Genomic DNA, 13,491 nt, shown 5'->3' with positions numbered 1-13,491 from the left:
GATCGGCGTGGGCTGAAGGGCCTGTTTCTGTGCTGCACTGCTCTATGACTTTAGAAAGTTGGTCGAAGGATCTTGGTGCTACTGGAAAGAAAGGAAATTAATTTTTCATCTGGAATGCCATCTGAGTTCAGCAAGCACCCACCTATACACCAAACAATGCTGAAGTTACTGAATTAATCTCTAAGACATCTCTGTGAGTCTTGTGCTCTATGGTCCAAAATTGTTTGCACATTGGTTTAACCAGTGCTTTATCTACAGACTAAAGTATGCATTTTAATTAAAATTAAGCTACATTTGTCAACATTTATTCTCATCAATATACCCTCCTCTACTGTTTTCATTTTGTACCCAATCATTTGTGACCAATTTCATTTGGACAGGAAAGGTTTCAAGGGATAAGTGCCAAATGCAGGCAGATAGGACTAGTGTAGATGGGGCATCTTGATTGGCATTGACAAGTTGGGATGAGCCCTATTTAGGTGTGGATGGGGGATTGGCCAGTTAACAGGCAGCAAAGCGTCTAAACATAAAGGGCCTGTCCCACTTACGCGACCTTTTCGGCGACTGCAGGCACCAGTCATAGGCCGTCGAAAATGTTGAAAATTCAGCGGTGACCAGAAAGACGCTGCAACATTTTGGGTGACTAGGAGGCCTCTCACGACCATAGAGGCGACCCCCTGGTGATACCTGTGACATGTCACCAGGGTGTCGTCTGTATGGTCGTGAGAGGTCTCCTATTTACCCAAAGAGTTGTAGCGTCTTTCTGGTCGCCACTGAATTTTCAACATGGTGAAAATGTTCGACGACCTATGACGGGTGCCGGCAATCGTCGAAAAGGTCGCGTAAATGGGACAAGCCCTTAAGAGTTTTGTTTAATGGTTGATGTGATATTTCAGGGGATGGGGGAGTATGGATTATGTGCAGGCAGTTATAAGTTGGTCTTGGAATCATGTTCAGCATAGACTTTGTTGGCCGAAGGGCCTGTTCCTGTGCTGTACTGTTCTATGTTCTATGTTTTGAAGAAACTTCCATAGTTCCACGTTGAAAATGTTGGTGGGGCCAAACCTGGAGTATTATGCTCTGTTTTGGTCTCTCTGCTATAAGGAAAATGCTATTAAGCTAGAAAGAGTACTCAGAAGATTCATGAGGATGTTGCCAAGACTTGAGGGCCTGTGCTACAGAGAGAGCTTGGTCAGGCTAGGACTTTATTCCTTGGAGCACAGGTGATCTTGTAGTTGTGTATAAAGTCATGAGGATAATAGATGGGGTGAATGCACAGTCTCTTTCCCCAGAGTATTGGAATCAAGAATTAGAGGGCATAGGTTTAAGGTGAGACATGAAAGATTTAATAGGAACTTGAAGAGCAACCTTTTCACACAGAGGATGGTGGGTATGTGGAACAGAGAGAAAGTTGCAGGGGATCAACAATTTACAATGTGTATAACGATCTTGGATGAAGACAAAGTCGCAAATGATACAATGGTAGAGGGGGAAGCAGTGAAGAGCTTGTACAGAAATCACAAAGGGTTGGGCATGGGTTACACGAGAGGACAAAGAACTGCAAAAATTGCCCTTTTTTACAGGAAAATTAACCAAGAGCCATACGATCTAAATGATGATACTCTCATCATTGTGGCTTTGAGGTGCAGGGAGATCTGTATACCTGCATCCTGAAGCTAGTAGCAGGCACATTCTGATCAGCGTTAATCCTGTCAAATGGCAGGATAGGCTTGAGGGGCCGAGTGGCCTCCACTTGCTCCCAATTCATACGTTTGCAATAGAACCCTGTATGTAAACCTTGTGGGAAAGGATCAGAGGAAGGAACTAAGATGGTTGCAAAATGGAGGGCAAAACTGAGATGCACCAATCTAATGACTCGCTTTCTTCACCCAGGAAGCATGACGGAAGGGAGCACAGCATCTCCAATTCGTTAGAGCCGCCGAGCCTAGAGCCACAGCCACTGTACTCAACACGGCCCAACCTCAAGGTAGGAAGTCTTGAGCATTGCGATTGATTCACTGCATATTCCCATTCACGTTGCACCATTGGGCACACACAGGGTGAGTGTCCGTTGTTTGAAAGACTCATGTGGCAACTTCAAGGTGCGGTTGCTTCAACGTGTTGTATGGCTGCAGCCTATCTGCGTGGGCCTGAGCACACTCGGAGCCAGTGATGTCTTGCGCCTGGCAGTGACTGTGGACATTCATTCAATGTATTCGCAGTGGAGGAGGTATTTCTCCTGGTAGATTTTCACAAAATGCTGGGGTAGCTCAGTGGGACAGGCAGCATCTCTGGATAGAGGGAATGGGTGACGTTTCGGGTCGAGACCCTTCTTCACTTTACTGCCCTTTTCAGTGTAAACCAGCATCTGCAGTTCCTTCCTACACACAATTTCTCCCAGTATTTCTCTCGGCATAATGTTCACACACATTGTGATTTGTGCTGTTCTATGCTTTATGCTCTTGTTCAATGATGACTTAATTTAATCTGTCCTGATGCCAAGGGGCTTTCATTAATTATTAACACCAAGTTCAGCATTCCACTCCATACTCTGCTCCTCTGGATACAGGCTGGTTTTGTCTGGTAAATCTCATTACTTGATAATTCAAACCCCTCTCCTTCCATTCATCAATCTGTTGGTATAACCAAAGCAGACACAAAGTTTGCACAATAGCATTGATATTACCTTGGGTCAAGCCATGGGCAAGTGGATCTATTTGTTCCAATATCCTTCCTGTACAGTGGAACCTAAAACTGGCATCTATTTCCCCAACTGGAGACTTGCTAAGGAATATCTTCACTATCAGACCCCACTACTGGGTTGCAGTGGATATTTCCTTGCTATGTTACTGTTTACTTTAGTTTCGTTTAGAGATACAGTGCGGAAGCAGGCTCTTCGGCCTACCGAGTCCGCACCGACCAACGATCCCTGCACACCAATACTACCCAACATACACCAGGGACAATTTTTATTACATTTACACCAAGCCAGTTAACCCATAAATCTATACGTCTTTGGAGTATGGGAGTAAACCGAAGATCTTGGTGAAAACACACGCAGGTCAAGGGGAGAACATACAAACTCCGTACGTATAAGCATCTGTAGTAGGGATCAAACCAGGGTTCCTGGTGCTGTAAGGCAGTAGTTTTAGTGCTGTGCCACCGTGCCGTCCTGCTGTGCTGTTTTTCGAGTAATTTGACACTGGATGACCATGGTTCTCATCCACTGCGTATACTTAATACATAGAACAGTACCGCACAGGAACTGGCCCTTCAGCCCACATCATGCCAAACATGATGCTACGTTAAACTGATCTCATCCGCCTACACCTGATCCATATCCCTCCATTCACTGCATATCCAGGTGCTCACTGATAAACCTCTTAAATGCCATGATTGTATCTGCCTTCACCACCACCCCTAGCACTGCAGTCCAGACACTCACTGCCCTCTGTGTAAAACAAATATGTTCCCACATCTACATTAAACGTTGCCCCTCTCTCCTTAAAGCTACGCCCTCTAGTCTTTGACATTTTCACCCTGGGGAGGGTGAAAGGTTCTGACTATCTACCCTATCTATCTATGCCTCTCATAGTTTTATATACTTCATCAGGGGTTCCCCACAACATCTGCTGTTCCAGTGAAAACCATCCACGCGCGTCCAACCTCCCCTTCTAGCTAAAGTATCCTAATCCAGCTGGCATTCTGGTAAAGCATTGGAAAAAGGAATGAGGATGTATGGAAGCAGTGTGGGTTTGAGGTTATGACACAGTGTGGATGAAGAAGGAGAAACATCAATGGGGAGCGCTTTGGCAACATAGTACTCTTTGAATTCTCAATGTATTTACATCACAATATATTCATCTGTAGCAAACTCTTTAACAATTGAAAAATATACGAAGAGCAATTATGTGCTTTAAAAAAAAAAAAAGACACAAAAAGTGCTGGAGTAACTCAGTTGGTCAGGCAGCATCTCTGGAGAACATGGATTGATGATGTTTCAGGTCAGGATCCTTCTCCAGTCTGAGAAGTCCCATCGAAAAACTGTCACCTATCCATATTCTTCAGAGATGCTGCCTGATGTGTTTTACTCCAGCATGTTGTGTCTTTTTTTTTGCAAGCCAGCATTTGCAGCACCTTGTTTCTGCTATTCTGTGGCTTCCCCTTTTCCCATGTCGCTGTAAAATGCCAAACTGCATTTTCACTTTTAAAAGCATCTATCTATGTAGTGGCTGCTTTCTACTCGGGATCCAGAGGCAATGAAGTGCTTGTCATCGTGGAATGAGACCAGCCGTCAACTCCAGGAGGCAATCTCACAGCACTTCGCATGGCTGGAAGTGAATTGCCACTGATGCAAGGGAAAGTGGCGCGGAGTCCTTCAATTGCCTCCTTAATTTTGACAGAGTCATGAAGCATTCACTGCCTCTAAGGCATTGGAAGAGTCAATGCATATTAAAAATTAACCTGCACTTGGTCTGGCGAGAAAAGCAAAGAAGACATGGGAAAGCGTACAGGCACATTGTTGTATCCCCTCGTCGAAGGAGTTATGCAGATTCTTAAGCAAGAGCTGAATTGTCACATGTACAGAGGTGTAGAAAAGCTTTTATAGCGTGCTGTCCAGTGAGGAGAAAGACAATACATGATTACAGTCGAGCCCTTTACAGTGTATAGATAGATACATGATAAGGGAATAACATTTAGTGCAAGGTAAAGCCAGCAAATTCCGATCAAGGATAGTCCGATAGTCCGAGGGACACCAATGAGGTAGATAGTAGTTCAGGACTGCTCTCTGGTTGTGGTAGGACAATTGAGTTGCCTGATTGTCGGCTCTGACCTCCCACATATAGTATTCTTGACGCTCCAGCTTCCTCCCACAGCCCTGCTAAGAGGAAATTTCCATCCCCTTTTCAGCAAACACTGTCTCAGAGTGATTTCTCACCCTTAATTACAATGCTCAGCAGTTCGCCATGTTCGGTATCTGCATAATGAATAAGAAACAATTAAAAGTGAAGATTAAAGCTAGTAGTTGGATTTATTAATGCAGTAGTACTGCTCGTAAACACAGCTAGTACAATAAGTCCTGAAATTCCAATGGGATCAGGGTGTGGGGCTGTAATGCTGAAATATGACTAAGGAATAAAAGAGTTTCTGGGATAAAATAGGACCCATCCAATACAGCTTTGTGGAACTGTACAGCACTGGAACAGGCCCTTCGGTCCACAATATCCATGCCGAACTTGATGCCACGTTAAACTAATTTCCTTTGCCTGGAAAACTGGAAATGTTGGATGCAGCTTGCATCTACTGGCTTTCAACATCATGAGATGCTCGTTTGTTGTGATGGGTGATTCTTCCATCTGTTACCACAGGAACCATGGCCAGAAGGATCTGGGTATTGTGTCCACAGGCTTGGAGCAGTTTCATTCTTTATTCTCTCCTAAATTGTAATTAATTTTATTAGCCAAGTATGAAAACAAAACAAGTATGTAAATCATACGAGGAATTTGATTTGCCATACAGTCATACTAGAAAAGCAACAGAACACGCAACACCTTCAAAATTTAACATAAGCATCCATCAGTCTCAACAAACAATGCTTCAGACTGATGGCGAGGCACCTCCACACGGTTCACTCACTCCACTTCACTGAACCCCAAATAATTCATTTATACGACACAGAAGCCACAGACGGCTCTGGAGGCCAAGTCAGTGGATATTTTTAAGGCCGAGATAGATAGATTCTTCATTAGTGTGGGTGTTAGGGGTTATATGGAGAAGGCAGGAGAATGGGGTTAGGAGAGATAGATCAGCCTTGAATGGCAGAGCAGAGTTGATGGACCAAATGGCCTAATTCTGCTATCACTTATGAACTAATGAACTTTAGTTTAGTTTCGAGATACAGCGCGGAAATAGGCCCTTCGGCCCACCGAGTCCGCACCAACCAGCGATCCCCGCACATTAACACTATGCTACATACACTAGTTCAAGTTCACATTTATTGCCACATGCGCCAATTATGATTAGGGACAATTTTTACATTTACCAAGCCAATGAACCGACAAACCTCCACGTCTTCGGAGTGTGGGAGGAAACCGAAGATTTCTGAGAAAATCCACGCAGGACACGTGGAGAACACACAAACTCCGTACAGACAGCACCGTGGTCAGGATCGAACCGGGGTCACTGCTGCTTCAAGCAGTGTAAGGCAGCAACACTACTGCTGCGCCACTATAAGAACATTAGCCTAATACTCAATTCATTAGTCGGGCTAAGATCACGATATGAATTGCATTAAGGAAATCTTAAACAAATGCCAATGTGTAGTGTTAATGTTTAAATGTCCGTATCTTTCACAAATATTTGTCGTCTTGCATTAATGGCTCAACAATGGAAATAATTGGACTGGTCTATTCTATGGCTATGTAGACAAGCTGATTCACATTGTAATCAACACCATCTGACCCATCCTAGAGATATGGACCAATTGCCGATAAATGGGACTAGCTTAGATGGGCCATCTTGGGCAGCATGGACATGATGGGCTGAATGGCCTCTTTCCATGGTGAATAAATATGTAGTTTTTGTTCTTTTGATAAAGGTGTTCATGTCGAGGAGGCAAAAGGTGCTGGCTTGGTCTTGTGGTCATAGCCCTAGATTGGTTGCAATTGCATCAGGAAACGTAGACTTTAACCCGAACTTTAATTTAGCCTTCCTGTCTCGGGCGATGTGAAAGATAGCAGGGATGGGTCCTATTTCATCACAGAAACACTTTGATTCCTCATTTAAATTTCAGTATTACAGCACACAAAGACCTGAAAAAGTGGTTCTTAGATACAGCTGAGAGATTTAAAGGCATTTGCTTTCTAGTGTGAGTGTTGAAGACATAGATTTGTTAGCTAACGAGGTGTGTTAGTTCCCCAGGGAACCCGATGTGGAATTGCCTTGAAATTACAGTGAGTATGAAGTACAAGTGCATGAACATTCTCTAACAGCATTCTCCTGTCTGTCATGAAGATCAGGAGTCGAGAGTATTTAATTGTCATATGAACTAGGATCGGAAAAATGAAATTATTTCCTGCTGCAACTTTATGGACCCATTAATGTAATGACACAACAATAAATGTACAATAATCGATAATTCAATAAATTAATTATTAGTAATGCTAGGTAACCAGATCTGTTAGGAAGGAACTGCAAATGCTGGTTTGCACCAAAGATAGACACAAAGTGCTGGAGTAACTCAACGGGACATACAGTATCTCTGGATAGGTGTCGTTTTGGGTCGAGACCCTTCTTCAGGCTGAGCATCATGGGAGAGGGGAGATCGTCATCCCCTTTGATGTCTTATGTTCACACCTTACCCTTCCATATCTCTGTGTCTCCCTCTCCCTGACTCCCAGTCTGAAGAAGGGTCTCGACCCGAAACATCACCCATTTTTTGTAACCAGATCTGTTAACCTGTTTATATTTCATTAATATACTAAAGAGGGCAATTTAGTCTAACCTTGTCACTAATGTTGCACAGTGCAATCTTATGCCACCCTGCTGTAATATGATACATGGCACTGAAGTAAGCCAACTTTGCCTTCCCTTCCCTCAACGACGACCTCTGATATACCTGCCTATGAAAAGTCGATAGTAGGAAGCCAATTGATTTTTTTGCCCTGCTTGCCATTCTGGTCACCGCCTTACTGGATGGACGTGGAGTTTTTGGAGAGGGTGTAGATTAGGCTTACCAGAATTCTGGCTGGATTAGACGGTATTAGTTATATATGGAGGGGTTGGACTAACTTAGATTTTTTTTTTTTTGGAGCGTTGTAGGCTGTTGGAAGTATATAAAATGGCGAGAGGTATAGATAGTAAGAACCTTTTTCTCCAGAATGGAAATGTCAAAGGGCATAGCTTGAAGGTCGGGGGGGGGGGGGGGGGGTCACATGGATATGCTGGAAATGGAGGGATTTGGATCATGTGCAGGCAGAGGAGATTGGTTTAATGTAGCATTATGTTTAGCACTGAGATTGTGGACAGAAGGGCCTGTTCCTGTGCTGTACTGTTTTGCAGTAAATAAATTAAACCATCACAATTGAGTGTGAGAATCATGCATTTTGCCACATTTCTCTCGCTCTGTCGTGAGAAATTCTGTGATCAACGAAAATCAAAACTCACATCAACTGCATGGGTCGCGGGTGTTGGAGAGCTGGGGCTAAGGGAGGGATGGAAGCAGAGGCTGCGGCGGGGTCAAATGTGGACGGGGAGCCGGGGCAGGCGAGTGTTTGCTGGGCTGGCGAGTCGCTCGCTGCAGCTCCGGCCATGGAGCAGCCTCAGTGCAATAGTCCCAGGCCGTCGGAAGCATTGCACCGCTGCCGTGAGAGTCTCTGTGCCGAATTCGCCCAAGTGACCGGCATGGATCAGGCTGTGGCTCGGTGCATCCTGGAGGACAACCAGTGGCTGCTGGAAGTAAGTACCAAGCACTGGGTAGAAACGGTGGAAGATAGTGGCATTCAAATGGGAGTGGTTGGAGAAAGCATCCTGCTTGCCTGCTAGATTTTTACTTACTGTAACTGCAGGAAAAATGTTCCCGATTTTGGGGAAGTTCAGAACCAGGGGTCACAATTTAAGAGTAAAGGGTAGGCCAGTTAGGAGTGAGATGAGGACGAACCTCTTTCATGCAGAGAGTTGTGAATCTGTGGAATTCTCTGCCACAGAAGGCAGTAGAGGCCAATTCACTGGCTGTTTTCAAGAGAAAGTTACATTTAGCTCTTGGGGCTAGCGAAATCAAGGGATATGGGGAAAAAACAGTAAAGAGGTACTGATTTTATTTTTCTGATGCCATTTAAACTTCACTTGGATTTCAATCACTTCAATGTAAAAATAATTGGGAATGGGGAGCATTGGAACAAAAGTTTGCCCTCGGTACATATTAACTGTAATATAATAATGTATGCATGTTGGTAGGTGCAATCAAAACAAAGATCATTTTATCATTGTTGTGTTATGAATACCACAGAAAATATTGATCTAAGAATTACTGCAGCAGATTTGCGCCCTGTTCTTGTACAACTGAAACGGGGGCAGTGATCACAGTCCATAACAACCTGTTTAAAAAATAAAATTAAAAAAAAAAACAGATTAAATACATTCTCCATCTGTTTTCCAAGGAGAACATATACGCAATGATGCACTTACAGATTCATGGGGAGGGTTTGTTTTAAATTCTCATCTATGTGGATGGTTCTGTGACAACAATGAGAGAATCGGGTGGCAGAGCGGTAGAGTTGCTGCCTTACAGCGCCAGAGACCTGGGTTCGACCCTGACTATGGGTCCTGTCTATATGGGGTTGGAACATTTTCTCCAGGAACTCCGGTTTCCTCCCACACTCCAAAGACGTACAGGATTGTAGGCTAAATGGCTTGGTAAAATTGTAAATTGTCCCTAGTGTTTGTAGGACAGTGTTGGTGTACAGAGATCGCTGGTCATCGCGGACTCGATGGGCCAAGGTGCGTGCTTCCACACTGTATTCTTAAAACCAAACCGAAGATTCATTTAAATGAATGTTGTCCAAATGTACATCTCTGCGGTGAAGTGGATTTGGCACACAGCGGTGATTGGGAAGCTGCTCTAGAATCTCAAGGGTTTAATTTTCATATGTATCTGCAAAAGAACAATGAAATTGTGGCCTGCAGCAGCTGGACAGCCCACGAATGTCATAACACACACATACATAATACAATAAATTAATAATCTGTGATACTCAATGACTATGATAGTGCATATCTGGTTTGTAGTGCAACCACAGACATGCTCCGTAGTAGATTAGAGTTGCTGAGGAAGTGGTTAGTGTTGCTGATGGTTGCTGGGGAGAAGCTGTTGTTGAACCTGGAATTTAGATTGGTTTAGTTGAGAGATACAACGTGGAAACAGGCTCTTCAGCCCGAGTCTGCGCCGACCAGCAATCACCCTGCACACTAGCACTCTTCTGCACACTGGGGATAATTTCCAATTTTTACCAAAGCCAATTAACCTACAAACCTGTTTAAGAAGGAACTGCAGATGTTGGAAAATCGAAGATAGACAAAGGAACTCAGCGGGTGAGGCAGCACTATGGAGCGAAGGAAATAGGCAATGCGTCGGGCCGAAACTCTTCTTCAGGCCCTTCTTGGGTCTGTTTCCTCTCACACGCCAAAGACGTATGGGTTTATAGGTTAATTAGCTTGGTATAAGTGTAAATATTCCCTAGTGCATGCAAGATAGTGTTGAGGTGCGGGGATCGCTGGTCAGCGCAGACTCATTGGGCCAAAGGGCCTGTTTCCGAACTGTATTTCTGGACTAGTAGTAGTAGTAGTCCCCCCTCAGTCATGACTGACCATGGGTGATGCATCCTGGTTGGATGCAAGCCTGGGCGATGTCATTTGGAGGACAGGCCATTACAGTTTGGCACCAGCGCCGTCGCAGGAGCTGCCAGAGTGAGGTAGTGGACAACGACGCCAAACTGCCTTGGGGGCTCCGACTCCGGATTTTCTTGAGGTTTACTCCTGGAGCCTTTTCCATGACTGGATATGGCCACAAGGCAGTGAAGGTTTTAAATCAGAGTATTCCCTCTCCTAGATGGACTGCCTTCCCAGGCTGACGAACACCATCTGCCTGAGACTCGTGTGGACGGGAGCGTCTACCTTCCCGTGCAGGTCTATAGAGTATTTAATTGTCATATGAACTTGGATCGGAAAAATGAAATTATTTCCTGCTGCAACTTTACGGACCCATTAATGTAATGGCGCAACAATAAATGTACAATAATCGATAATTCAATAAATTAATTATTTGTAATGCTAGGTAACCAGATCTGTTAGGAAGGAACTGCAAATGCTGGTTTGCACCAAAGATAGACACAAAGTGCTGGAGTAACTCAACGGGACATACAGTATCTCTGGATAGGTGTCGTTTTGGGTCGAGACCCTTCTTCAGGCTGAGCATCATGGGAGAGGGGAGAACCTCATCCCCTTTGATGTCTTATGTTCACACCTTACCCTTCCATATCTCTGTGTCTCCCTCTCCCTGACTCCCAGTCTGAAGAAGGGTCTCGACCTGAAACATCACCCATTTTTTGTAACCAGATCTGTTAACCTGTTTATATTTCATTAATATACTAAAGAGGGCAATTTAGTCTAACCTTGTCACTAATGTTGCACAGTGCAATCTTATGCCACCCTGCTGTAATATGATACATGGCACTGAAGTAAGCCAACTTTGCCTTCCCTTCCCTCAACGATGACCTCTGATCTACCTGCCTATGAAAAGTCGATAGTAGGAAGCCAACTGATTTTTTTGCCCTGCTTGCCATTCTGGTCACCGTCTTACTGGATGGACGTGGAGTTTTTGGAGAGGGTGTAGATTAGTCTTACCAGAATTCTGGCTGGATTAGACGGTATTAGTTATATATGGAGGGGTTGGACTAACTTTGTGGTTGGACTAAAATTGTGGCCTGCAGCAGCTGGACAGCCCACGAATGTCATAACACACACATACATAATACAATAAATTAATAATCTGTGATACTCAATGACTATGATAGTGCATATCTGGTTTGTAGTGCAACCACAGACATGCTCCGTAGTAGATTAGAGTTGCTGAGGAAGTGGTTAGTGTTGTGCAGTGTTCAAGAGCTTGATGGTTGCTGGGGAGAAGCTGTTGTTGAACCTGGAATTTAGATTGGTTTAGTTGAGAGATACGACGTGGAAACAGGCTCTTCGGCCCGAGTCTGCGCCGACCAGCGATCACCCTGCACACTAGCACTCTTCTGCACACTGGGGATAATTTCCAATTTTTACCAAAGCCAATTAACCTACAAACCTGTTTAAGAAGGAACTGCAGATGCTGGAAAATCGAAGATAGACAAAAATGCTGGAGGAACTCAGCGAGTGAGGCAGCATCTATGGAGCGAAGGAAATAGGCAATGCGTCGGGCCGAAACTCTTCTTCAGGCCCTTCTTGGGTCTGTTTCCTCTCACACGCCAAAGACGTATGGGTTTATAGGTTAATTAGCTTGGTATAAGTGTAAATATTCCCTAGTGCATGCAAGATAGTGTTGAGGTGCGGGGATCGCTGGTCAGCGCAGACTCATTGGGCCAAAGGGCCTGTTTCCGAACTGTATTTCTGGACTAGTAGTAGTAGTAGGACCCCCTCGGTCATGACTGACCATGGGTGATGCATCCTGGTCGGATGCAAGCCTGGGCGATGTCATTTGGAGGACAGGCCATTACAGTTTGGCACCAGCGCCCTCGCAGGAGCTGCCAGAGTGAGGTAGTGGACAACGACGCCAAACTGCCTTGGGGGCTCCGACTCTGGATTTTCTTGAGGTTTACTCCTGGAGCCTTTTCCATGACTGGATATGGCCACAAGGCAGTGAAGGTTTTAAATCAGAGTATTCCCTCTCCTAGATGGACTGCCTTCCCAGGCTGACGAACACCATCTGCCTGAGACTCGTGTGGACGGGAGCGTCTACCTTCCCGTGCAGGTCTATAGCACCTGCCCACTGCCCACAAACTAAATGGACTAAACTAAACTAAATTTAGAACCATGATGTAATGCAGTGAAGTTAGAGTGTGATGTCTATCTCCACTGCATTACACCATAGTGTAATACAATGAAGATAGACACAAAGTGCTGGAGTAACTCAATGGGTCAGGCAACATCTCTGGTGAAATAGGATGGGTGACGTTTCGGTTTGGGAGCCTTAATAATAATAATAATTTTATAATAATTTTATTTATAGAGCACTTTAAAAACAAACATAGTTGCAACAAAGTGCTGTACATCACTAATCATTGACAAAAAAGTTAATACACACCAATAATAACAGATAAAAGATGGAGTAAGTAAAGATATTCAGAATAAAGAAATATTAAATACCTAATACACTGAGCTGGCCCTTCATCCCAACTGACTAAGATACCTATCTAAATTAGTTCCATTTGACCACATTCAACCCATATCAGCTCTAAATTATTAATTTACCAACGTCCTTGCTGTTTTCTCTTGATCAACGCACACTGATCTAGCACACCTGCTAGATGTATATGGATGATGAGAGGCATAGACAGGATAGTCAGTCAGTCAACCTGTTTCCCATTGTGGAAATTTCAAAGGCATAGGTTTACGTTGAGAGAGGCAAAGTTTAAAGGACATGCGATGGTCAGGTTTTTTTATGCCGGTGGTGTGGGTGCCTGGAACACTCTTCTGGAGGTGATGGTGGAGGCAAATACGATAGTGGTATTTAAGAGACTTTTAGGCAGGTACATGGACCTGCAGGGAATAGAAGAAGATGAATCACCTGCAGTCACAGGAGATTAGTTTAATTTGGCATCATGTTCGGCGTGGGCATTGTGGACAGAAGGGCCTGTTCTTTACTTTTCTATGTTCTATTAAACTGATTTGCCTCTGGGGATACCCTATGCTTGGACTTTTGCCCGAAAGAAGGTAATTCTTGCGATGGTG

General features: G+C 44.3%; 1 protein-coding gene across 10 annotated transcripts in view; it reads left to right on the top strand.

Annotated features, from left to right (window-relative positions):
• LOC116990323 (RAP1 GTPase activating protein) overlaps window positions 1-13,491 on the top strand; it is a 290,150-nt gene that overhangs the window by 178,159 nt on the left and 98,500 nt on the right. For all 10 annotated transcript variants that reach the window (XM_033047839.1, XM_033047838.1, XM_033047843.1 and 7 more), the window contains one exon: window positions 1,894-1,987. In XM_033047839.1, the coding sequence (XP_032903730.1) occupies window positions 1,894-1,987 (94 nt within the window). The remainder of the gene's footprint in view (window positions 1-1,893; window positions 1,988-13,491) is intronic.

This window comes from Amblyraja radiata, chromosome 31 (genome assembly GCF_010909765.2).
Source record: "Amblyraja radiata isolate CabotCenter1 chromosome 31, sAmbRad1.1.pri, whole genome shotgun sequence".
Classification (NCBI taxonomy): domain Eukaryota; kingdom Metazoa; phylum Chordata; class Chondrichthyes; order Rajiformes; family Rajidae; genus Amblyraja; species Amblyraja radiata.
The sequence above is the reverse complement of the archived record's forward strand: the minus strand, read 5'-3'. Positions and strand labels throughout refer to the sequence as shown.